Source organism: Myotis yumanensis, unplaced genomic scaffold (assembly GCF_028538775.1).
Source record: "Myotis yumanensis isolate MYYU_CA2020_CCGP unplaced genomic scaffold, mMyoYum1.0.hap1 SCAF_22, whole genome shotgun sequence".
Lineage (NCBI taxonomy): Eukaryota > Metazoa > Chordata > Mammalia > Chiroptera > Vespertilionidae > Myotis > Myotis yumanensis.
The window spans coordinates 5,933,371-5,960,305 of NW_027223773.1; the positions used below are offsets into that span (position 1 = coordinate 5,933,371).

The 26,935-nt window shown below is 47.0% G+C and overlaps 2 protein-coding genes across 13 annotated transcripts in view; one reads left to right on the forward strand and one right to left on the reverse strand.

Moving 5' to 3' along the window:
* Positions 1 to 18,959, reverse strand: part of CNIH3 (cornichon family AMPA receptor auxiliary protein 3) — a 119,738-nt gene extending 100,779 nt beyond the window's left edge. For 4 of the 11 annotated variants that reach the window (XR_011469372.1, XR_011469369.1, XR_011469365.1 and 1 more), the window contains exons 1-4: positions 18,758 to 18,949; positions 17,843 to 18,058; positions 16,985 to 17,065; positions 15,062 to 15,163 (exon numbers count right to left, since the gene is read on the reverse strand). The gene's annotated coding sequence lies outside the window, so the exon portion shown is untranslated. Of the gene's footprint in view, positions 1 to 7,611; positions 7,918 to 15,061; positions 15,164 to 16,984; positions 17,066 to 17,842; positions 18,059 to 18,452; positions 18,531 to 18,757 lie in introns of those variants that run through there. The other 7 variants (XR_011469366.1, XR_011469363.1, XR_011469364.1 and 4 more) reach the window with 7 other exon arrangements.
* A 171-nt stretch (positions 18,960 to 19,130) lies between these two features.
* Positions 19,131 to 26,935, forward strand: part of WDR26 (WD repeat domain 26) — a 37,819-nt gene continuing 30,014 nt past the window's right edge. Inside the window, exons 1-3 of one of the 2 annotated variants that reach the window (XM_070401470.1) lie at positions 19,131 to 19,886; positions 21,716 to 21,815; positions 21,917 to 22,021. In XM_070401470.1, coding sequence (XP_070257571.1) covers positions 19,480 to 19,886; positions 21,716 to 21,815; positions 21,917 to 22,021 — 612 coding nt within the window. In that variant the 5' untranslated portion in view covers positions 19,131 to 19,479. The remainder of the gene's footprint in view (positions 19,887 to 21,715; positions 21,816 to 21,916; positions 22,022 to 26,935) is intronic. The other variant, XM_070401471.1, reaches the window with a different exon arrangement.

Below are 26,935 nucleotides of genomic sequence, written 5' to 3' on the forward strand. Positions count from 1 at the left end.
CCACTGAGCATGGCCTTGGGAAGGGGGCAGCCCACTCCCAACAGGAGGGCTGCTGCCTTCGCTACCAGGACCACCAAGGGAGTTGGGAATTCTCTGGCTTTGGTCACACTCCCCCGACCAGCTTCCTCTCGGCTGCCACCATCCGCAAACAAGATCAAAGTGAGTCCTATGGACTCCACTCCCTGGGAACACCCAGGAGCTCTAGAGGTACCCGGACACAAAGCCAGGAGAGGGTGGGAGCCCTGGGGAGGAATATTCTAGACTTCTGGGCCTCCTTCCGAGTGGGGAACTTCAGCTACAATTATTAGAGCGATACATCCTTCCTGTTCATTATAGATTTCAGAGAGAACTAAAGGGTATCACGTAAACTAAGTCCCTTCCTCCCCACTCCTAACTACACTCCCTAAGCATCACATCATACCATACAGTTTCTGGTATATCGTCATAGAAATGTTCTATCCCAGTGTGTTCTGCTGAATGTATTCGCAAGTATTTTACTTAAAAATAACTCACTTGCCCTGGCTGGGCCACTCAGTTGGTTAGAGCGTTGTCGGGATACACCAAGGCTGTGGGTTCCATCCCCAGTCAGGGCACATACAAGAATCAATCAATGAATGCATAAATAAGAGCAACAGCAAATCGATGTTTCTCTTTCTCTCTCTCTCTCCCACTCTCCTTCCCTCCCTCCTTCTCTTTCCCTTACTCTCTCTCTCTAAAATAAATAAACAAATAAATAATAAATAATAAGTAACTTAATAGTAAAAACTAATGTACAAATCACATCTTATTTACCTGTACATTGAAAATGGAAGTGGGAAAACTAAAGCAACTAAAAATGGTAACAGTGGACATGCAATCCTCCCAGGGTGCAGTTTTTGGAATGACCACCAGGTGGCAGAGTTACCAATAGTATTCCCCAAATGACAACTGGAAAGTTACAGGAAGGGAAAAGTACCTGGCTGGAAGGAGGTGGCGAGATGCCTCCCTACACAGGACTACTTGGACCTTTGGCCCAATATTTTGTCGACTTGGAGTTGAGGGGAGGGAGTAAGGGAATCTGTAGGAAAAAATACTAAATTCTCAGATCACGGATTCCCATTCGGCTGGGTGCCCTTTGATCTTCAGAGCAGCTCTGTGAAATGGAGAAAGGGCTGGGCAGTCAGTCCTCCCATAGCTGCGAGGGTACTTCTGGAAGCCAGACGCCCCTCCCCTCTCCTCAGTGAGGATCCCAGAAGGAGGGGTGCACACAAGAGGAGGACACACACAAGAGGAGGGTCAGCCATGGCCATCCGTGTTTACAAAAGGAAAACCAGTTCTGTATGAGGAGCTCTTCCTAATTAGCCTTTAACTTCAGAGTCTCTTACTCACTTCCAGTCTGAGCTCCTGGCCCGTACTTCCTCTACCAGGCCCGACCCGGCTGTCGCCTAGAGCTGCTGACCCAGAAACCATTTGCCCTCCATGCTTGGGAGCCGGGGGTGGAGCGTCTGACATCACAATTTCAGGCTGCCTCCCAGGGCTGAGCACGGGAGGGCGGCCCGGCTGGCACCGCGGAGGCCTGGGGAGGACTCCGGGAGACGCCCATGGCAAGCCTTGTCTTATGTCTTCTTGAATCACCAACATCTGTCCCGGCAGAAAGGGGAATGCTGAAGCACTTACGGCACAGACTTGTGCAAGGAGGGGACAATGGCCTTGGCTGCAGAATGAGCAAACTCTTCCCTGGGAGGGCACAGCTGCGGAGTGTCCAAGAGAAAGGAGAACGCTTGCCACAAGTCCCAGTCGGCATTGTCTGGGATGGCCATTTCCAACCAGCATGCCGCAAGAGTCTCTCAGACATGCAGTACCTGACTCTCTGGTCCTGGCTTCCCTTAGACCAGTGGTCGGCAAACTCATTAGTCAACAGAGCCAAATATCAACAGTATAACGATTGAAACTTCTTTTGAGAGCCAAATTTTTTTAACTTAAACTATATAGGTAGGTACATTGTTATTAACTTAATTAGGGTACTCCTAAGGCTTAGGAAGAGCCACACTCAAGGGGCCAAAGAGCCGCCTGTGGCTCTCGAGCCACAGTTTGTCGACCACGGCCTTAGACCAAGGGTGAGGAACGTCCAGCCCTCGGGCCATATAAGGCCCGAGAAATCACTGGGTCTGGCCCTGCCAAGGCATTAGGGGTGAGTTAATTAAATGCCTGACCAAATACAGCAGGTTCCTTTTTAAGTTGCTCACTGTGTATGGCCCGCAAATGATGTTAAAACTATCCAAATGGCCGTGGCAGAAAAAAAGGTTCCCCACCCCTACCTTAGGTTGTCAAATTAAAAAGTCACCAATAGCCAACACAGTAATAGTCGTCCGATGTGAATGAATCAAAATTACACCTATTTTTGTCAGATCGGCAAAAATATAGATATTTTTGGTGTGCCTCCGGATTTTAATAATTAGTTTATAAAGTTGAAAATCGCTGGTCAAGGCTGTTCCTGGGCCCACATCCCAGTTCCGGCCGTGGGCCTAGAGAAGGGGTCAGACAGGGTGCAGACCCCCTACATACTGGGGCTTCGGGGCTTCCCATGGGTGGAACTTGACTGTGCTCACAATGCCGAGCCCATGGAGAGTGGCAGGAGGTGGCGGCAGGAACGGGGAGGCGACAGGAAAGAGTTCAACATCTCATGGACAGTGTTACTGACAGAGAAATACTAGTCTAGTCCTGCCATTTCCACGAATTCTGACAGGCACATGAAGGTGACCTTTTTATGTGACTTGAATGACCTCATCTGCTAAACTGGTACATCTTACATAGGCCACATGAAGCAACAGTAATTATTTAAGTCACTCTGCACCTTCGATGCTGTGTGCATAATGTGAAATGACACACCTGTGGGGCCACAGGCGTAATAAAACTGCCAGGTATTATTGAAACATAGGTAGTACTCATATTCCAATATGACCGGGCATTATGTTTGATGTTCCAAACATAACATAGAAGCCAGATGCTTCCTTTAAAAATAACGAGGGATAAAACAATGTTTATATTGGGGCCGTGTTAATTGACCGCGACGGGTGTAACAACTTGCTTTGATGTGGCCCGCACTGGTATGGCAACGAGGTTCTTCCCATTACCCTCCTCCATATGCCATGAGGTCAGGAGCACACAGAACACAGGACCTCCCATAGTGCTAACCACACTGCGCCCCTCACTGCTTCACAGGGCTTGCTCCCCCTGAGGAAGGCCGGGCTGAGCCAAGAGTGGGAGCCATGGCGCTCCACGCCCGCCTGCTTGGGCTTCCCCCTGGAGGAGGGCGGGTTCATGATGGGCCTGCCCTCAGGGCACGGAGGTCACTGTTTGGTGACTCCGGTAAAATCCTGGACTCGCTAGGTTCCCAGTAAGTCAAAGAGCTTCCCGAGCCCCTGAGAAGTCTTGTGATCTATCATCCCAAGTCCTACTGCATTAGGCCACTTGGATGACAAGGGTTTCCCAAGTTCAAGACATACTTCACCAGTCAAGGTGTATCTTGCTACAACTCTCAGCCCGCCTGCCCCGCTCGCCACGCCCCCCAGGCTTCTAGGTCCTCTAGAAAAGGAGCAACCAATGGGGCCACAGGAATGGGAAGGAGAGGATTCGGCCCTCCCCCCCGCCCCACCCACACACACCCTCAATGTAATACCTGCTTGCCACCGCCCCTCCAGCTTAATCATACGTTGGTAGGTGAGTCAGAGAGGAGGCAGGGCGGTTAGGTTGGCTTTGCCATGTGTCTGGTATCCTAATGACAATGACTCCGCCCTCTACGCACTCCTTCTAGAGCAGGGGTGGGGAACGTCGGCCCTCAGGCAGTCTAAGGCCCTGCCAAGGCATTAGGGGTGAGTTAATGAACTGTCTGGCCAAATATAGCAGGCTCATTTCTAAGCTGATAATTTTGTATGGCCCGCGAACGATGTTATAAATGTCCAAGTGGCCCTGGGCAGAGAAAAGGTTCCCCACCCCTGTACTAGAGACTCTACCTTCAAAGCCCTTCTCATCAGCACCCGAGGCTGTTTCCCTTCCAACAAGCGAGTAAGGAAATGGTGGACACACAGAAAGGAACAGCTTCCTGAACGCGATGAGTCTGGGCCCAGAGCAAGGCCACGCTAAGACTCAGAGGTCACGGCCTGTCATTACCCCTCCCATCAAGGCAGCCTTCCTGACCGGCGGCCAAGCAGCTTCTGAGGCCGTGACGAACGCTGTACCTGCCGAAACTCCAGAGGCCACATTCCTCGCCAGGCCTGCAGCCAGGCTCCAGGGACTGGCACCGGGGCAGTCAACAGACTGAGCCAATAGGAACAAGAGGGAACTGGTTCTCCTGCTCTCCAGATGGTTCATGACCCTTCAATTATGTCCCACGCAACATAGCTGAATTATTTTTTAACTTTTATGGAGTCTCCTGGAGCATCTGGCGTCGCCAAAGAAGTATTAGTTGGTCGAGTGGAAATGTTAGAAATATTAGTTGGGTAGTAGCTAGAAGCAGAGACCAGAAAAAATTTCACAAGTAGAAATGAGCTTGTAAATAGTACAATATTTGGGTAGATTAAGCATGGCATCTTTTATTCGAGGAGCCATGACTGTGGTCCATTTTGGGTGTTGGTAACTTATGTCTCAGAATAATATAGTGCATTTCCTTTCAGCAATGTCACTGTTAGCTCAGCGAATGGCAGAGGAACCTCCGTTCTGACTTCCCCAGAGGCTCTGCTGCTAGGATGATGACCAGATCACAGTAGAAAGGTTCAAGGTAATCCTGCCGAAAGTCAATACGACGCGTTCTAACTGCACCATCTTTGGGACTCGGTGGCTAAACAAACGGATTTCACTTTTCATAGCTTTGTATGGGGAAAGGGAAAGAAGGGTCCCATGTACTGTATTCTCTTTGTCTCAGCTCCACACTATAACAATCTCCTTTCAAATCTTGTCAAGGGTATAACGCAACCTCACAGTGAAAAGATGTATCCAAAGTTCCTCTGATGATGGTATTAGTTTAGAACAAGAGTTACAACTTCCAGTGCCTTTCAGGTGCCAAATAGATTTGTTTTCTAGTATCATCTTGAGCTGTATTCTTTTGGCCCTGAAACACTTGGCTTTTTAGCTCACTGTCCTCTTAATTCTACGATCTGAAATACAACAGCACAAGTTTGACCATAAATGGCAAGCTGACACTCAACCTCAATGTTTGGGAGGCAAAAGGGAATAGAGGGGACTGTGGTGAACTGGAGAGCACATAACCTGTATAAAGGTAGAAGCCATGCCCTAGCGGTGTAGCTCAGTGGATAGAGCATCAGCCTGCGGACTGAAGGGTCCCAGGTTCGATTCCAGCCAAGAGCACATGCCCAGGTTGCGTGCTCGATCCCCAGTAGGGGGTGTGCAGGAGGCAGCTGATCAATTATTCTCTTTCATCATTGATGTTTCTCTCTCTCTCTCCCTCTCCCTTTCTCTCTGAAATCAATGAAAATACTTTTTTAAAGTTCTGTTCACTCCTAAATTATTATACTGCATAATTAAATAAGTTTTCTAGATGGTCAACTCTCACAAGAATAACCAGAATCATTAGAAGGAAAAACAAAAAACAGATCGTTGTGCCATAGAAGGGTTTATTACATTGTCTAGACATGGCCTTGGTGTGGCCAAGCCAGTTGGTTGACATAACCACAAGAATATGAACACTCCTATCAGGCCAGCTCTCCTCTGTGATAGCTGCCCCCCACCCCCCCACCCACTGGAGAAAATAAAAATTGTGTATCTCCCGTGACTGTGGCAGGGATCGCTTGTCTATGAACCGGAACGCTCTTGGATCTTTTGAACCCACACCTGGGGTTTCGAAGGAAGAGTCTGAGTCAGGAAACAAAGCTGGCCAACAAGTTGCCCTGAGCCGGGATTCCTGCTTTGCGAGTCCACCCTCAGCTACCTGCAGTGAGATCTGTAGTTGCCACAGCATGGCCTTCCGCATGAGCCAACTGCACTCAGGACAGCTCTTGTTACATAACCCTGGCCATGGCCCGTGTGTGCACACGGCTCACCCGGCACCAAAGCACACACAGGATTTCTGATACGGCACCTTTTCCCCCGGAGAAGGGGGAGGGGGAGAGCGAGGGGGGGCACAGGAAGGGAATAAAAAAATAAAAAATATTAAGCTGGGAAATAATGAACGATAGGTAAATGAAGGGCTTTTTCCCACTGTAAAGGTTAAAAATAGGCACATTTCAGAGGACAGAAAAGGGTTCGCATTCTTGTGGCTGTAACTGTGTGGCTTGGGCAAACTGAAGGCACGAAGAACAGAAAGCCAAGGGAACTCTACCTGGGCCGCTTCTCACACAGGCCGTCCCGACAGAGCTGGGCCCAGTGGAGTGGGGAAGGGTAGTCGGCGCCTACACTCCTAACCGCTCTTGTGCATCAGCTGTGAACAACGGGGCCTTTTTATTTTGCCATTGAATAAGAAGCCTGTAGGTGTGTTTTTTGCTTATTATTTTGTTGATTTTGGAGAGAGGAAGGGGGAGGGAGAGAGGGAGAGAGAAACATTGATGTGAGAGAGAAACATCTCTCAGCTGCCTCACGCATGTGCCCTGACCAGGAATCGAACCTGCCCCCTTTTGGTGTACAGACGGATGCTCCAACCAACTGAGCCACACGGGCCAGGGCTCCAGTATGTGTTACAAAGGAATTACCTTTGACTCCAAAACCAGCCATAATCTATCTCTTCGGTTCTGTCTTAGAGGCATTTCCTTCCCTGTAACTTGGCTTTAGGTAACCACTGTTTATTCTAAGTCAGTTGATTCTTACCCTGAGGCTTTTGTGGCCTCTGCCTGCTGCCTGGAATGCTCTGGCCCCTGATCTTCACAAGGGTCGCTCCTGCAGCTCGCAGCCTCCGGGGTGCCCCTCAGAGAGGCCCTCTCTGGCCACCAAACAAGTTACCCATGCATTCTGGGTTGCATAACTCTGCTTTAACTCTCAGCCTAGCATCCACACTATCTGATATATGTCCTGCTTCTTTATCTCTTTATTGCCTATCTTCTCTCACTAGCATATAAGCTCAGTGGAAATACAAATGATGCGTCTTGTTCACTGCGTATATCTAGCAGGTAAAAGAGTGACTTGAATATAGCGAGTATTAATATTAGTTGAAAGGATGGATGGATGGATGGAAGGAAGGAAGAATCCATCCAGCAAGTAACTGTGAAGTGCCTATGGTGCCCTGGGAAATAATAGGGAATAAGACCCTCCTTCCGGGGCTCTACATTCTACCAAGGGAGACAGGCATGATGAGTATGAGGATGCTCTGTAAGGAAAGCTAAGAGGTGGCCAAAAGGGCCAAGGTGAGGATTGGGGCGGCAGGGAAGGCACATTGTTGAGAAACATCGCAACAAGAGCACCACGGCTGAGAGCAGACCACAGGCCCGGGAGCCACAGGTGTGCCACGGTGGGTGAAGGGCTGAGGGAGATGGGGACGCGAAGGAGCATGGATGGGCCAGTTAAGGAACCTCATAGACCAGTCTCTGGGCATTTGATTTTTAACCCTCTAAGCCAGCGGTTCTCAACCTTTTGGGGGTCGAACGACCCTTTCACAGGAGTCGCCTAAGACCATCGGAAACCACATATATAATGACATATTGTTTTTGTGATTGATCACTATGCTTTAATGATGTTCAATTTGTAACAATGAAATTGGGGGTCACCACAACATGAGGAACTGTATTAAAGGGTCGCGGCGTTAGGAAGGTTGAGAACCACTGCTCTAAGCAATGGGAGCCACTGAGATCAGTTTAAGCAGGAAAGCGATACGACGGATTTATGTTTCATAAAGATAACTTTGGCACCAGTGAAGGCAATTAATTAAAGAACCAACCACTCAGGAGGCTGTTGTCCAATCAGGTAAAAACAACACATCGAGGATCCCAGCGATTCCTGGCAATGGAGAAAGATGTGAAAGCTATTTAAAGGGCGGAATCAATGGAGCAGAGTGACACACAAAAGGTGGGAGGTGAGAGAAAGGACGAGGTTAAAGGAAATCCCAGCTTGAGGTTTGTGTTATCCAAATCCATGGTTCTCATGCTTTGGGCCTGGGAAGCCCTACATTCCTTCTGTCTGAGCCTGCTTGCTTCCTTGGGCTCAGGGACACATGCCCAAGTGGCTGGCTGTGGTCCTAGCACCGTGTTCGTTTACCTGCCTCATGAGTACACCTGTAGGGAAGTCCCTCTGAGTGCGTGCATCAGGGCCACTGTGGGGACGACTCCTCTGTTCGTTCATAAAGATGCGCACATGTTATTTCGAGGCACGGCCATTTTTGGAGACACGCACTGATCCATCACACAGAAGCATGACTATTGGTCTAAATATAGATGTGCCTGCGCCTCAGAGGAAGAACAGACCACCAGGCATGATTCCACTTACTCCCAGGAAATTTTCAGGTGATGAAATTGAAAAGCAACTCAATGGACTATTTCTTCAGTCTGCAAATCTGATCAGGAGATCAAATTCGGATGACCTTACCTATGGTTCACTTCTCTTGACCATCACTGCTAAGTTAGACCCCAGCCCCCTCTACAGCACCCTCCACCCCAACCCCAAGGTATTTCTCACAGTCCACAAAGGGGACCCAACCAGGGCTGAAAAGCATGTAGACAGCTGGCTCTCTGACCAGATGCCCTGCAGGGACCCCCAGTTTCCTCCTTCCCTCCTACGCTAGCCCTCATCTGCTGCTACCACCCAAAAGGCTACGTTAAGAGCCTGGGCCCTGGCTGGCTTGGCTCAGTGGACAGAGAGTTGGCCTGTGGACTGAAGGGTCCCAGGTTCGATTCCAGTCAGGGACACATGCCAGGGTTGTGGGCTCGATCCCCAGTGTGGGGTGTGTAGGAGGCCGCCAATTGGTGATTCTCTCTCATCACTGATGTTTCTACCCCTCCGAAATCAATTTAAAAAAAAAAAGAACCTGGGCTCTGGTGCCTGCCGGTTGGGTTTGAGTCCTGGACGTGCCAGATGTAAGCTGTGTGACCTGGGGCACGTTATCCAGCCTCTCTGAGCCTCAGTTGCCGCCCTTGTAAGATAAGGACGTTATCTAACCTGCCTCACGGGGTAGCTGTGATGATTAAATAAGTTAGTATTTATGAAGCAGTTCGACTAGAATCTAGCACAGAGCAAGCACCCAGTAAGTGTAAGCGGTGATTCCTCCTACCACTGCCCTGCTGTGGCCTCTGGTCGTCGGAAAGGAGAGCTCACATCTGATCCTTTAAAAGAGCGAACGACCAGCTGTGGTGTTCAACTTCGTGGAAGTGGAAAGCAAGTATAAACTGTAAAAACGTTCAAGACTGAAAAATCCAGGACTAAAGGATAGTTCTGCTATGAAATTTTAATTTATCTTTGATGATGAAGTACCTGTCAATAGTCTTAATATTAGGACAGAGAGAAGCAAATGAAATTTTAAACATAATACCATTTACATTAGCATCAAAAACATCGAATACATAAAAATTAATCTAACAAAAGGTGTACAAGACCTATCCAGAAAAATCAAGAAACATTACCAAGAAAATTTGAAGAAGACCTATATAAATGGAGAAATATGCCATAGTTCTAGACACAAAGATTCAATATCATAAAGCTATTTGTTCTCCCCAAAATCTATAGATATTTTTCAATCCCAGTCAAAATCTCAGCACTTTTTTGTGGAGACTGACAAGATAATTCTATTTTTTTCTATGAAATGCAAAGGGACAGGAATAGCCAAGATGATCTTGAAGAAGAAAAACGGAGTTGAAAGATTTACAATACCAGATGGCAAAACTTATAAAATCCCAGCATCTAAGCCAGTATGGTATTAACACCAACCTTTGTCAATTGAAGCATAAAGAAACACAGCTATGCCAACAGAACAAAGAGTTTAGAAACAGACGCACACATGTACAGTCCTCTCCTTTATGAGAACGCTACCCTGTGGGGCAAAGGGGAAAGGGTGATGTTTCTAATGGTTCTGGGTTATCTGGATATCCTCATGGAAAAACGAATGACCCTTGGCCCCTATCTCACAACCATCACACAACGAAATTCTAGAAGGAGTGCAGACATAAATTGGGAAGGCAAAACCTTGAAACTTCCAGGGGGTAAGTAAGCAGAGTATCTTCCTGCCCTTGAGGACAGGAAATGACTTCTAAAGTAGGACACAAAAAGCACAAACCATAAAGGGAACAGCTGACGAACCGGATTTCATTAAGAACTTCTGCTCATCGAGACACCATTAAGGGAGTGAAAGCAAGCCACGCAGTGGGAGGAGAAATCTGCAGTCGGTGTCTCCAACACCGGGCTCATCTCTGGCAGGTATGAAGGCTGCCACAAATCATTAAGAAAAAGGGGGCGGAGCAAAAGACTTGAAAAGGTTCTTCATCAAAAATATCCACAGGGCCCCCCAAATATATCTTAAACTGGCTCAACATCATTAGCCATTGGAGTGATGCAAATTAAAGCTACAGTCAGGCACCACAGGGGCCCTGGTCACGTTCTATCTCATGACATGTGTGGTGGCTTCGCAGGAGAAAACCCACTGCGCTGTACACTTAAGGATGTGTGCACGCCTCTCTCTATAGTATACTTTAATAAAAATGTCTTCTAAAAAAGAAAGAGACTTTAGAAATAGACCAACCAACTGCAATGTGTAAACCTTGTTTGGATCTTGCTTCACACAAGCCAACTGTTTTTAAAAAAAAAACTGTGAGACAGTTGGGGGAATCTGAACCCGAATTGCTTATTCGATGATAATGAAGGGATTACTCGGTTTTTAGGAATCATGATATTGTGGCAATGTTTTCCAAAAGACTTATCTTTTAGAGCTACGTCCTGAAGTATAAATACATATACTATAAACAAAGCAACATCTTGAATTTGCTTAAAAATAATCAGAAGCGGGAAGACACCTCAAACAAGAATAGATGCGCTGATGGCTCTTGCAGCTGGATGATGGGCACGTGGGCATCACAGCACCGCTCTCCCTACCTCTGTGTATGTTTAAAATTTTGCATATTAAGCCCAGTTGGTGTGGCCCAGTGGTTGAGCATGGACCTATGAACCAGGAGGTCACAGTTCAATTCCCGGTAGGGGCACATGCCTGGGTTGCTGGCTCAATCCTTAGGGGGGGGGGGGGGGGGGGGGCATGCAGGAAGCAGCCGATTGATGATTCTCCATCATTGAAGTTTCTCTCTCCCCCTCTCCCTTCCTCTCTGAAATCAATAAAATATATATATGTATTTTAAAATCTTGCTTAATAAAACTGTGACCACCTGGTTCATAGGTTGACACTCAACCACTGAGCCATGCCAGCAGGGCAATAAAACCTCCAGAAACTATAGCAAATCCAAGGTCTCATGTGCTTTGGCTTTGTAGGGCTCCCCTCTCCTACCCTTCCCAACCTAATCGGGTAATACCATGTAGCGATGGAGGCTACAGGGACTCAAAGAAGGCATCATGACCATTCCTGGGTTATCAAGCCGAGGACCGGAAGCAGGAGAGCCCACCACACCTGCACACTGACCAGCACAGGAGACACAGCGGCCTCCTCTCAGAGCAGTTAAAGAACCGTCCCCCAGGGACCTGGCTATGGCAGACCAGTCATTTACCCACAAACTTTGGGGCATATGCCAATGTGAGGTGTCTAAGCAGCTTGGTTGTCCCCCCCCCCCCCCCCCCCAAAGGAATAGACTCTTACAGAAACTCCTGTGGCCTCGCTGAACTGACCCTCCTTGCCCTACCCCTGGGCGTTCAGCGTCTGCTCTCTAGCGTCATCTCTGCCGTCTGTGGCTCCCTTTGCCAGCTGACCTGGCTGGAGCTGCGACTGGAACGATGCAGTATGAATTCCTACACGACTCAAGCCTGCCTCTTTCTTATTCCAGGGTCTACACTTCTGTAGGCTTACAGCTTAGAATCCCCCACTAGACAGAGACAAGGGGTTGTCCAAACAACCCGGCGAGGCCTCCTGACTTCATGTCACCCAGCAAGCGCTCCAGGTCTGGAGCTTCCCCAGTTCACAGGGAAAGAAAAGTCACTCATCCCGATTCACCATTTCAAGATGTAACCTGGAGACGACATCTCGCTTAGCGCACGGCCCCTTTTAGGGATCCTGCTGCACTTCAGCAAGGACTTCTGGAGAAATGAACTGCGTCTTTGATAAGGAGCCTTCGGGCGCTCCCCGTGGGAGCTTCTAGAGCAAGAGAAACCTTCTCCTGTCCTTCATGGGCTCACTTATCTACTATTAACGACGAGGGCTTCCAAGGGGAGGGACCAAGGTTTCATACACACAAGAAGAGCAAAGTTCAAAAAGTAACTTACAGGACTTACTTCCTTTTCTTCTTTTGGCCCCTAGGAATTTAAACAATGGGCACTTTTCAGACGAATACCAGCCATTTCAGAAAATCAGTGCAGAGCAGGGGTGAGCACATGGCTCTCCCGCACAGCGGCTAGGGGACCCAAGTTTTCTGTAAAATGGGGTCATGAAGGTACATGCCTCGTTAGGTTGATGAGAAGGTAAAATAATACACTATATGTAAAGTGCTTAAAACAATGCCTGGTTAGTGTTAGCGCATAGTATTACTTTATTTTATTTTATTTTTTAATAGAGAGGAAGGGAGAGAGAGAAATATCGACGGTTGCCTCCCACAAGTGCCCCGACTGGGGATCGAACCCGCAACCTGGGTATGTGCCCTGACCCGGAATCAAACCCGCCACCTTTTGGCGCACTGGACGATGCTCCGAAAAACTGAGCCACCCCGGCCAGGGCAGTATGACTTTATTATCAGCAGAGACCTGCCATGGGCATGTGCCATCACCAGAAAGAAAGGATAAGGACAGAAAGAGTGGACACTTGGAAAGAAAATGAGAACAGTGTTGTTGAAACTGTGGCTGAAGTCTACACACATCTATTTCTATTTCCATAATATTTGTCAATAATTTAGAGATAGAGACAAACATATTCTGAGCTAAGGGTCAGAGGCCTAGCAGGAAACTGGACATCCTCCTAGTTCAGAGAGGCGTACTGAAAGGCTGCTCACATGTGTGACAATAGAAACCTTATTAGTGTTAAAGGAGACAGCAAGCCTCTGTGGTCTGGGTTAGCCAAGCACAGCTCCACAGGCCACAAAAAATTAGCTACGATACTGTCTTGCTCTTATGGTGTTAATCACTAGCACTCTGGGACTCAGTCAACCAACTTGATAAATAAATGTTGGCTACTGTGTTTCACATCTGCCTATACATTTAGCATTATTTAGTAAAGAGCACAATTTTAAAATAAAAATAATTAACTGGATAAGTCCAGAGATCCTTTCAACCATTTTTTAAAAACCTTTATGAATCATTACCTACTACAGTCTTTCAAAGTTTTAATTTTTAAAAGTCTGGACATTCGGCCATTCCTTCTACCTGGGCTGTGCATACATATTCAGAAAATGTACTTTCTCGTAATAATTAGAATTGGGTTGTTAACGATCATGACTGTGTTTTACCTTCATTTATGGTTATCGCAATGTCAGGAGGACGAACAGCATATCTGAGACTGAGAGTGAGGAAGACTGTCCAAAGGGACTCCGGGGCTATTAATTATTTATCTACTTTTCAAAGTTAATAAATAGGCCTGTCTTTTGCCCTTTATTCCCCAGATGGATTTAACCAAATGAGAGATGGGGGTGTGTGTGCAGAATTAGCCATCTGAGAACGCAGGAGGTGCAGATAATGGAAAGGAGATTTAAAAATATACATATTTATTTAATGCCTGTTGAATATGCATATCACTGCTTTAGCTGGCATGTTTTCTATTATGAATAAATTCTCATGACTTTTTGATGGTTTTAGAGTGTACTTTAACAAACACGAGTGCTTTAAAGGCATAACATTAATACCAAACAAAAACAAAAACAAAAAACAGAAAGCAAAATTCAAATAACCTGCTGTCACCGAAATAAATAAATAATGCTTATATGTAGTTAGAAAATGCAAACACTGAAGAAATAAGAACCTCCCTCCTCACCACCCGAGTCCTTCCAGCCAAAGGTAAACCACTGTTTATGCTTTTTCTCCTCCCAGGAAAAATATGTTTGCATATATAGTCATTTATTGACCAAAAGGGGTCGCTTGCACATGTTCGGATACAGACTTTTTAACTTAATAACACGTCCTGATGCTATTTCCGCATCAGCACACGTGATTACCACATTCTGTCTGCTCTTACGCACAGGGTGGCAGAGACTAGCATCTTTGCACACACAGCTTAGTGTTAACATGTGTCTTGGGTTTGTTTTTGTAGTGTGACCTACTACGAGAGTCAGTGCGGTAGTACACACCACTCCAAGCCGTCCATCCCAGCTGTGTGGTGAGAAAAGAACCATCTCGCTTCCTTGGTTTATTTCCGTTCCTTTGGGAGACTTCCTGAGACAACGGTGGTTTACCCCACCTGAGTCTCAGGAACAGCTTGAAGGGCCCACAGAGAAAAGGACCATTTTAGCTTAGAGGAGGTGACTCTTTCTACCTGTTCGAATCCGTGCAGCAGCGCAGCGATTCTGCCTTTGCACTTAGATCCACCTGGCGGGCTCCCTACCCCACTGCCGGGAGCGAACCGAATGCTCATGGCATGAATGGAATGCTTGTAGAAGGGGAGACATAAGCAAGCGCTGGAGAGCTGTGCGTGGAACAGCAGGTACAACAGCCAGATGACTGTGACCTTCACTCTATTGCCCGGCTATTGGGAACTCCCTGCTCATGGAAGATCATGATTCAGGATGTTGGCCTCAAGGTGCCCGGGAACACGGCTGAGTGGCAGAGCTGGGGTTGAAAAGTGACGACAGAGTTCACAGCCCAGAAATATTAATAATAATAAAACCTATCTTTACACTTAGTGGCCTCAAATTCTTTTTGAAACGGTGAAGGACTTAAATTATACTTGGAAACCTTTCAACATAGTATTTTTCCAAATATTTATCTCAGTTGACTCACATCAATTCTATGCAGCAAGTAGGTCTGTGTCACTCACTGTCCCCACTTCAAAGACAAAATGACGGTGGCACAGCAAACTTACATGACTTGCCCACGGCCAACCAGCTGACTCAGTGTTCTAAGAACTGTGCTCTTCCCGGCATTCTCCCGGGACCATTCACGTCGGACACACCAATTTTAGAACCTTAAACAAAGAAAAGCTAAGAATGAAGCTAGAGAATTAAATATAGATATATCCCTCTCCAGGGATACCTGAAATCCTGGAAACTACCTCTTCCTAGTAGAACTTTAATAAACTGAATAATATTCATGTTGCTAGGTACCAGGTTGAGATACCAAACTTAAACCTGGAAGAAGAGTAACAGTCTCCACTAGTTTTACAAAGATGTCTGTGAAAATCCAGTTTTATGCTTTATTATGAACACCCCGTTCCATCTCACCCTTTTAAAATCTAGTAGCTCTCTTGCCGAAACCGGTTTGGCTCAGTGGATAGAGCATCGGCCTGTGGACTGAAAGGTCCCAGGTTCAATTCCGGTCAAGGGCATGTACCTGGGTTGCGGGCACATCCCCAGTAGATGTGCAGGAGGCAGCTGATTGATGTTTCGCTCTCATCTATGTTTCTAACTCTCTATCTCTCTCCCTTCCTCTCTGTAAAAAAATCAATAAAATATATTTAAAAAAATAAAATCTAGTAGCTCTCCATTTTTAGCTAAGGCACTGCTCTGGACAGTACTAGTGATCTGTCATTTAGGTATCTAACACCTGTTTCTTGAGTTTTTCTCAGTAAGGACTGTCCTTGATGAGTGTTTTTCACATTTCATTTTTTTTAGAATGGCTTACAGAAGAAATGGATTTAACTTGTAAAGCACAGATATGTATGTGCTATAGGAACCAAACTTTCACAAAACCCAAATTACCCTTCCTATGGGTGGTTTACCTGGTTATTTTCTATGCCTTCATATTTTTTCATTTTTTTAAATATATTTTATTTTTTATATATATTTTTTATTGATTTCAGAGAGGAAAGGAGAGAGATAGAGAGATAGAAACATCAATAATGAGGGAGAATCATTGATTGGCTGCCTCCTGCACGACCCCTACTGGGGGGGATCGAGCCCACAACTCGGGCATGTGCCCTTGGCTGGAATCGAACCTGGGACTCTTTAGTTCCCAGGCCGATGCTCTATCCACTGAGCCAAACCGGCTAGGACTCAAAATATATTTTTATTGATTTCAGACAGGAAGTGGGGGGGGGGGGGGGAGAGAAACATCAATGAGAGAGAATCATTGATCGACCTTCCGCATGCCCCCTACTGGGGATGGAGCCCTCAGCTGGGGCATGTACCCTGATGGGGAATCAAACCGCGACTCCTGGTTCATAGGTCAATGCTCAACCACTGAGCCACAACAGTTGGGTTCATTTCATTTTTTAAAATTGTAATTATGGATGAACACATTGATTTTATGACTCAAAAATGGGTCTGAATAACACTGGCTTAGGTGAACCATACACAGGTCCGGCTTCAAAGAATTCATACACTAGTTGGGAGTCTCATGGGTGCATTGTTCACGGACATAATATAGTTGGGAATCCTTAGAGGTCAATCAGGTCAACTATCTGCTCTGTAACTGATTGGACATCCCTGACAGAGGGGGGATGCACCTGCAGGTGTTTGAACAACCCTAGGACAAGAAGTCGCCTCCTGTTTGGAACCTAGCACAGGACTGCTCACAGAAAGACCTGTTAAAACAGTACAGACCTGAAGCTAAATGAATCAAATACCTAAACATACATCCCATGTCTTGTTCCTGAAAGACAACTTCAACCTTTGTTTCCTAAACCCACCTCCGTCTTTTCCAGAAGGACGAAGAGGGCAAGGCCAATCAGGGGGACGTTGGTCTAGAAAGGCTCCTCTTTGATGACTTGAAGAAGGCGTCTTAGCAAGTTAGGAAACGACACAACAAGCAGCTTTCGCCGCTGGAGGCCTGCGTCGGGGATACTCACCATGAGGGCTGGGAGGCTGGCGGTCAGCAAAGGCTCCCGGAGGACGTCCCAAGTGAGCTGGCTCTGTCTTTGAAAGATGGGCTGCAATCAGAAGGGTGGGGAGAAAATGGGGGAGTGTGATCAGCGTGCACACGGATGCCGTTAACTCAGAATCCTACTTAGATCCTTCTTGGTCATGTAAAAAAAAAACAGAAAAGCTGGGCTATCTATATTGCATTTAGATAGCAATGCCATCCTCCCCCCTTCTCCCCCCTTTGCATCCTCTTACTTTTCTCAATGCTGTTTGAGCCTTATCAGGAGCGACCACTACATGCGTGTTCCCTTGATGAAAGCTGTAGACCTTATATTCTTGAAGCGTGTCCCCCATGCTGCCACGGGCCCGACACATCATGACAAACCTTTTTTTTTCTCCTTTGGCCAAAATTGAATTTTGTGCAGGCCATACCCACGCAATCAATAGTCGGAAGGTTGTTGAAAGTTAATATACAAACAGGGACCTTTGCAGGCGTCAACTATCTGGTAATTCAGGCTCTGCGGGACCCGGGGGCAGTGCCCTCTGAACCTTAGCAGGAACTCGGGTCTGTCTCGGGGAACACACACATCCGGGGCGACCCCCACGGTCCCTGGGGGCAGAGTTAAGACAGGAGGACAACAGAGCTGAGTGTCCCAACGGGCACTGGGCTTCCTCGGCCTCCTTCCAGCCTGAGAACCCGGGGAGCTCAGAGTCTTGACTAACTTCTCATAAACATCATCTTTTTTAAATTTATTTTTTCCCAATCTCAAAAGGGCTGTCTTCCCAGGGCCTCCAAGTTTACTCTGAGTTCTTCATGAAGCGGGAGACTCGGGGGTAGAACATGCCTTCGTGGAGTCGATGGTTTTCCAACAAGGAAGCTACTTCCGGGAAGGGTTCTGCTCCAATTTCCGAGAAAATGTCCGTCCGCGTCAGGTGTCTAAGACCACCAACCCCATCCGTGTTACAGGACTGTGTGGGGTCCCGCAGAGCGGCCACCGGCGGTCCAGCCTCAGCCCAGCGTCCCGTCCACGTGAACAGGTGGCTGTGACCCCCGTTTCCACCTAAAAATTCAAGCCGGGGGGTCCCCACTGGAGTCTGAAGGCGCCATGGGGGGCGACGGGAGGCCATGGCTGTCCTGTGACCGCTGCCTGCGCCGGGCGGGCGTGAGGAGGGGGGTCGGGGCGAGTGCTGGGAAAGAGACCGGGGACCCCTTCCCCGCCCGCCCACCGCGGGGTCTGAGGGCCGCCCGGTCCCTGTCAGGTGTTGCTCCCTCCGGGGTCACTTCCGCTTCCGGGTGGAGCCCAGCTTCTCAGCTGCTCATGTCAAACCTCCCGAGCAGGCCGCGCGGGGCGGCCGGCGTGGAAAGCCGAGGTTTTCCGCCCTGAGGAGGAGCCGGGGGTCCCGGTGTGGGTCCCGGGGTCACCGTGACGTGCGCGGACGGGGCCCCGCCCTCACCCGGCGCCTGGACGTGGTGGCCGCCCCTCGCCACCGACGCGACCCCCTCCGCAGCCCGCTCCCCGCGCCCGACGCCTCCGGGTCGCACGGGGTCCACACGCCCCCACGCGCGCGGCCGCGGCCCCGGGGCGCCTCCGGCCTGAGGGCGGGACCCGCTCCCTCCGCCCCGAGGCCGCCCCGCGGAGGTCGGGCCGGGGCCGGGGTCAGGGTCGGGGTCGCGCCCCGCCGCCCTCGGGCACCCCGCCCCTCACGGCCCCGCCGCCGGGCGCACGTGCCGGGTGACAGGCCCCCTATAGGTTCCATACCTGCCACCGGAAGTGAGTGAGGAGGGCAGTATAGGCATTTCCTGTGACGCCAGCGCCTGGACTCCATTAGGCAGCAGCTGGGGGAAGAATCAACACACCGGGGAGCGGAGCGCCGCGGAGCCGAGCACAGAGGCGGCAGCTGCCTCGCTGCCGCCCGCCGCCGCCGCCCGCCCGCCCGCCGCCGCCCGGGCCCAGCCCAGCGGCGCCCCCCGCCGCCGCCCCGCCGCGACCCCCGGGCCGCGCACCCCGAGCTGCCTCCGGGAGGGGGGGGGGGAAAGGGCCCGGATCCTCCTTCTCCCCCTCCTCCTCCTCCTCCTCCTCCTCGCCCCTCGCCCCTCCTCCCCCCCCTGACCCCCGCCCGGCCCCGCACCCCGACCCCCGCCCGCCCCCGCCTCCCCGCGCCCGCCTCGCCCCCCCGGCTTCCCACCACGGCCTCTCTCGGCGAGGAAACTCTGGCCTCCGCTTCCTCCTCCTCCGACTCGGACACCGGCGGAGCCTCCCCGCCCCCGCGGAAGAAACCCCGAGCCTCGGCGGCGGAGGGGGCAGGAGAGCCCGGGGCCTCGGCGAGCCGCGCAGGCCTCTCCCCGCCGTCCTCGTCCTCGTCCTCGTCGTCCTCCTCCTCCTCCGTGGTGGTAGTGGTGGGACTCTCCCCGGCCGCCCCTCCCGCCGCCGCCGCCGCCCCCCACCGGAGTAGCGGCCACAGCCTGGTCAGCGGCAGCATCATGCAGGCCAACGGGGCAGGAGGAGGAGGAGGCGGCGGCGGCGGGGGCGGCGGGGGCCCGGGACAGACCCAGGAACTCGCCTGCCTGTCGGCCCAGAACGGGGAGTCGTCCCCCTCGTCGTCGTCGTCCGCGGGGGACCTGGCCCACGCCAATGGGCTTCTGCCCGCCGCCCCCTCCGCCGCCGGCAACAATAGCAACAGCCTGAGTGTCAATAACGGGGTCCCCGGCGGGGCCGCCGCCGTCGCGGCCGCCTCCGCCTCCGCCTCCGCCGCCGCCACCACCGCCGCCTCCGCGGCTCTGGCCACCCCGGACCTGGGCAGCAGCCTCAAGAAGAAGAAGCGGCTGTCCCAGTCGGATGAGGACGTCATTCGGCTCATCGGGCAGCACCTGAACGGCCTGGGGCTCAAGTAAGTCTCCGGTGCGGACAGACGGGGGGGACGGACCGGCGGCGGGGAGCGGGGGTCCGGGGGCCCGGGAGCCTGGAGGACGCGGCTCGGACTGGCCCGGCCCGAGGCGGGGAGCTGCCCGGAGGGGACATGGGGGGAACCGTCCATCCGATGGGGGGGATTGGGGATCGGGGAAGGGGGCGTAGAGACCAAGGGGTCTCCCCTCCCCGCACACCTTCCGGGCCCGGTGGTCAGTAAGGACGTGCGGGGTGTGTGTCCGTGTGCGGCGGGGGAGGGGAGGGGAGGGGAGGGGAGGGGGGACCGGTGGAAAGAATGAACCTCGGAGGGTTTGTTTTGCGTCCATCTCAGAGGCATCTTTGTGGGACGCCTCCCCCCCCCCCCCACGCCCCCACCCCCACTCCACCCCCCGGCCGTGACAGACAGCCCGGGCAGCCACCAATCAGGAGAGGCCGTCGCCTACAAGTGTTTATGGGAACGAGGGGCTGGGATCCTGGGGGAGGAGGCTGGGTGCATCGGAGGGGAGTCCTGCAGGGAGAGGCCTCGCGGATGTCATGCAGGGGCCCCGCCGGGTGTGTGTGTGTGTGTCCCGGGGGGCCTGCCCCCAGCTCGACCGGAACCCCGATTTACTGCCGAGAGACGGCTGCCTCTGAAAAGGGGCATCCGATCCGGTGAATCGTTTATTGTCCAGTACAGTTGCGGCGGCATTCTGGACCTAAATAGGGTGAAGGGGGGCGGCGACCTTGGCCCCCAACCACCGTGTGTGTACAAAGAAAAACCAAGGGGGGAGGTCCGGTTGGGGGGTGCCGAGGAGCCCCAGGCAGAGGCAGGGGGAACACGCCACAGCCTTTGCCAGCTCCCAGCGGCGATTGGAACACACTCTGGGGCCGGCCCGTGTGGTCGTGTTGGGTCCACATTCGCTCTGGGGAGGGGGAAAGAGCACTTTTCTAAGGTGACATAAGTATTTTGATTCTCGGGCAGATGGCTGATGGCACTGTTTAGCTTAAAAATAACTGGGGCTGAGTAAGAAAACATTGAAACATAAACAAACATGTAGGAACTGATAAAGGAAGATTCGTAGGTGTCAAAATATCTGGGCCACTTTTGATGAGTCTTTTATGCTTTCAAAGAGAGATATAGGAAGATTTCACCTCTTTGCCCGAAGGAAAAGGAATTAGTATGAAAATAGGTTTTGTAAGTGCCAACAGCGTCTTACTGAGACCAGAAGCAAGCTGACAGCAGCAGGAGGAAATACCTCGTGACTGTTTGGAACCCACACCATAGTAAATTGGCTATTTTTAGGATAGAGAGAAAGGGGATGATTTTTGAGGCTGGATTTATTTCCATTTTAAAGACTGACCTACTAGAATTTCTATGCAAACACGATGTCTGGATGTAAGACTCCCCCCCAATGGCAAGTCATCGCTATCACCTTGTATGGAGCTAACATTTTTTGTCTTACGACATGTCACAGGGTTAGGGAGATCCTGTTTTGTGTGTGTATGTTTGTTCTTTTCCATTTATTTAACCAATTGGTTACAACATGTTTTTAGGCATTTTATACTTCATTTAAGCTTTTGAGGCATTAAATGGCAGAATAGAAAGAACTTTGATTCTGGTTTCAGGAAGGCTTTTAACTTAACTAGATAGAAGCGAAGGTGGCAGTTTAAAAATCAAGTTGGTTTAGCCAAGCACATGAAAGCTCTTTATTTCTTTTTTCTTCCTGAGATTAGTTTAAAAACGTTGGCAACTGTTTTCATAGACATTCGCTTGTTTGGAAGAGTGAACCCTGAACTTGGTCAGGTCGTTTTTACACTGTATCTCTCCTGCAGCCAGACTGTTGATCTCCTCATGCAAGAGTCAGGATGTCGTTTAGAACATCCTTCTGCCACCAAATTCCGAAATCATGTCATGGAAGGAGACTGGGATAAGGTAAAGTAGGGCCTGTAGAGCTGTGTGACTGCTGCTAAAATTATATGTCTGACGTTGCAGGTTGTGACATTTCTGTTTTTCTCTTATACCAATTTTTGCAGGCAGAAAATGACCTGAATGAACTAAAGCCTTTAGTGCATTCTCCTCATGCTATTGTGGTAAGAGGCGCACTTGAAATCTCTCAAACGTTGTTGGGAATAATTGTGGTAAATACACTTTTGTTCTTAGTTTCACATTTATGCTTATTTTAATAGGTTATTGATAACTCTAGGCTTCTGCCTCTTATAAAAGATAAGGCCTAAAAAGAATTAAATTTCATATAATTAAATTTATAAACTAAGATGAGTGTTTATGATTTGTTAAAGTTTGAGCTCTGTTTTTAAAATCATATAATAAGTGTGTCTTTTGAACCTAATTTACAAATTACGCTCAATACAAAATTATATTGAAAGATCATGCCTTTAGTGCTGTTTCATAGGATTTCTATACTTCTAGAATCAAGGATAAATTATACTTTTAGATTATTAAAAATACTGAATGTGCTGGTAAAGAATTTATTTGGGTGTATGTATGTCTATAGGCCTTACGTAGCCGACACTAATTTTTTTTCATCTTTGGCAATTATAATTATAGTTCATTCAACCCAGCTCTATTGGTGTGCTCACCATTTCCCATTCTTGCATTCCAGTTGTGTGAATTGACAGTGTCAAAGTTTGTATAATAAGTATGACTCTGGTGAGGGGTTGTATGTGTATTTGACCATTGGGTTCTGCTTACTGGCCTTATTTCCCCAACAAGATCAATCGAGTAGTTGACTTGGTAGCCTCTTCCATAAATCTCAATGAATCTTTTATACTGATAGGCTTCACCTCTTCAGTAGATATTGCTGAGAGAGAGGAGGGGATACAATTTTTTCTAAGTGCTTGTGATTGGAAACCATGAAGAATCAGCTGCCTGGCCTCTTCCTGCTGGCTTTTTTACTTCTAGCTGATTGATTTGTTGTCAGAAGCAATTTCCTGTCTGGTGGGGGAGGGACAAGGGTGAATAGGAAGTGAAGTAAGGAAACCAGCTGTTTGTTAAATATTAGTAAATGAGTGTTACTGCTGATTTCTTTTTTAATTGGGTCAAACATTGATCTTTCTGCCTTTGTCTGTAAACCTAACAGAGTCTCCTGTTGTTGTTTTTTTGGGTTTTAAAAACAAATCTTAATTACAAAAGTTTTCAAATTCTTAATGTGATTTTATACAATTATATAATCCCAGAGAATGGCCTTTAGGTGAATTAAAGGTGCAAACAAATATGAACAAATACTGGTTCATTTAAATTGATTATCTTTTTTTCTCTTACTAAGTATTTAAAATACTAAAAATTTTAACTTGTTATTATTGAATCAGATGGTTGATTATTAATTAACTCATGGAATAATCAATTCCATGATCAATTTTTAAAATGAAAACACAGAAGTTAAAATAAACAAACATCTATATTCAAAAGGATTACAAATTTTCCAGTGACTAAATTTTCCCCAATTAGTGTGTTTGGAGTTTTAAAAAGAAAAACAAGCATATTTTAACTGGCCAGCTTTTCATAAATTGTTAGCTCTGGTGGAATGGAAGGTGACCCTAAAATAAAATCAAGGCATTTAAAGCCAAAATAAGAATCGGGGTTCTTTTCCCATCAGACAAGCTAGCATTGCTTATATGGTGACAGTAACGAACTTGCCCATGGACTATTTTAAAATAAGGATGTGATTTCTTGGAGGATTGCTTTCCTTTTTTAAGCTTCACCCAAATTGTATCTGTAATTTAGTAGTAAAAATTTGAATAGGCTCACTTCCTCTTTTTCTTAAGTTTTTATAGTAATTTGAGACTTCTGTATTGGATTTAGATGATTATTGTATCTCATTAGAAACCTTCATTAGAAGCAACATGTTAACTGAATAAAGGTAGTTTTAGATAATAAGGAGGAATCCTTTCTTTTTACAGCCTGTTCAGTCTATAGAACATTCTAGGATCTAATAAAAGATGAAGATTAAATCTCTGGCTGAGCCTCACGCCATCAAACTGTTTAGGTATTTATACAAAGAAAGGGGTTCCAGTTTTTATCTTACTTTGAGCATTGATGAATCAATTGCTTTTAAAAATGCCGTTCAGCATTTTTTTTTCACCTTTCTAAATATGTTTAGGTTTACTCCTCTCCCCCTCCTTCTCCAGAAGATAATCTAATGTAAGCATAAGTTTGTAGTAATGTCTTAGAAGACAACTATTTGGTGGGTGTTTTTTTTTTTAACATAATTATTTTAACTGTAGCCAGACACACTTGATGACTTAGTCTAGACTAAAATTGTATTTTACTTTTTAAACCTGAATGTTTTTATTGACCTGATCCACTCTCCACTTTCCCCTGCGCACCTCCCTTTCCCTACTCCCCATATTTTTAAATGGTTTCCAGTCAAATAATACCAGAAATAGCAGCATTTGCTCTGGATTTTCTGGAAGCTGAGCTCATGAATCAACATGTTTTTTAGTTTGGGTTCAAATATGCTTAGCCATGTCTGAGGAATTGGGGTGGGTATTTGAGGTCAATACCATAAAAAACTCCTATATGTCTAAATGTGTTTGATTCTTTATTTTTCAATATAATTGAAATGCTTAACAAAACTGTTCAAATATTAATGCGCAAAGATAAAGTAGTATATTTTGAAGTCAAATAGGGAGGAGTTTTGAGAGCCATGGTTTAAATATAATTCATTCCCCCTTTCCTCTGAGTCATTTAATTGATAAAACTTGGTTAAAACCTTGTTCCAGAGTTAGTCAGAGTCACTACTAAGTTGGCTAAGAGGCTGTTCTTGATAAACACACTTCCTGTGTATCGTAACTTTTGAGTTCTTTTTTTTCCCCCCCGACATTGAGTTCAGTGTAATTATATGGGAGGAAAGGATAAACCAATACAAATATTGGGTAGGCAACAGCCAGATTTACCATGTGAAACCATCTTTCAAGCTGTCCTATTCGCTTACCAATGTCAAGTTTATGTTAGATAGCAAGAGAAAGAAACACTGCTGGACCAAAGATGCCGCAAAGTTATCAGACACCAGAAATAATCTAAAAAATTAGGAGTTGGGGAAACAGAAAAGAGAGTTCACTTTCTCTTCTTTTCTTTCCTTCTTCAGTTAAGAAGCACGTGGTCTTTTAAAAAACCATGAGTAAAGCCCTGACCCCACATTCCAGCAGACTTGAGTTTTGCCTTCTTTTTAAAACATTTTTAGTAAATAATTTAACATCATTTTTGAAAGATATTTCTTTTCTTGAAACTATATTTGCATTTTTGTGCCTTAAATTTTCGGAAGTAAAATACAGTTTTACTCGCCATCCTTGTCATGTGCATCAAATGCTTGGTTTTAGGTAGAATAAGTATTTTCTCTCTCAACCAAACTCTTTCTGTGCTGAGTCAGCAGCATGTTCTCTGCCATGTGCACCACCAAGATTTGATACCAGTTTCAGGATATTCTTTGTCTTAATCTGGATAGAATGACTCATAGAGAAATGTTCTTGCACTGCTTTTATAGCATTCCCTGTGTACAGAAAAACGTGTTTATATTGGCTTCTCTTGCCTTCCTCTCCTCTCCTCTCCTCCTCTGCCCCATGGAAAGAGAATAACATGTTCTAACAGGATCTTGGTGGGGAAATAAGGGGGAAACAGCACTTGGGACACTGTCCCTACACACATTGGAATGGCAGAGGGGTGTGCATAGGACGTAATGATTGATACCCAATAAATAAATAAGTTAAGAATTTGCCCTGAATTAAAAAAATTTGCCCCCAAATTCCCAATTGTTAAGAAAATTTAGTGAAGAAATGAAATGCAAATTCTGACCAGCTCCATATAGCATTTAAATTTAAAAATTCTGTAACAAAATAGGATTCTCAAATTTGAATCAAAAACACTATGTGATATGAAACTTTTACCAGTATACTGATAAATGGAAATAGACGAACTCTTCATAAAGAGTTGAAGTGTTTTTAAAAGGATAAAATGGTGAGAATATCCAGAATGAACTTCAAATATGTTTTGATTTTTAGATTGTTCTGTTTTATTTAGTCTTCTGTTTTTGTGTTTTTGTCACCTGATGGACTTCAAAGTATTTTTTAATTTGATATATAAAAGTAAACTTACGGTTGCATGTACAGCAACAATTTTTAGAGCATCTTGGAAACTAATCTGTTTTTGAAATGCTCATTTAGTCAGTGTAACTGTGTAAAATTTGGTAAGTGTAATTTTTCTAGAGTTATAGGAGCTTATCTCATAGTTGGAAATTTTTCCTATTGTTTTTTAGCTATAGTTTTAAGATTAGATTATTACCAAGCATAAGCAATGTATGTTATAAAAGATGTATTTAAATGTGTGCCTAATCTATATGAGAGGGTTTGTTTTTATTTATTTTCTCTAGAAGTCATTTTTATAAGCTTGTAGGTTATGCCTTTCTTCTAAATACTCCCTAATAGGAAATCTTGTAGAGCAGTTATATGATGCTCTTAATTCCATATATAAATGATAATTTCTTCAAACCATCTTTTTTTTAAAAAATATATTTTATTGATTTTTTACAGAGAGGAAGGGAGAGAGATAGAGAGTTAGAAATATCGATGAGAGAGAAACATCAATCAGCTGCCTCCTGCACATCTCCCACTGGGGATGTGCTCACAACCCAGGTACATGCCCTTGACCGGAATCGAACCCGGGACCCTTCAGTCCGCAGGCCGACGCTCTATCCACTGAGCCAAACCGGCTTCGGCTCAAACCATCTTTTGAGAGAAGTATATTTTAATGTGTTTAAAGTAAGCAGTAAATGCTTTTTAAAGTAAGTGGATTTGAGATTTTTACCACTATTTCTTGGATTCTCTAAGTATAACTAACACTTCCTATCTACTAACAAGGTTCTCTATGTACATCAGTTGGCTTGCAAGCTCCCCAGGTAGCAGATACAATGAAAGTCCCTCTAGGCAGTGTCCTTAATTAGGTTTAAGGTTTAAAAGAAATTCCAAACTTGATATTCATAAATCTCTCTTTGCTCTAGCAAAAAGCTGCTAAGATTTTCAAGTTACTTTCCAGTTAAAATA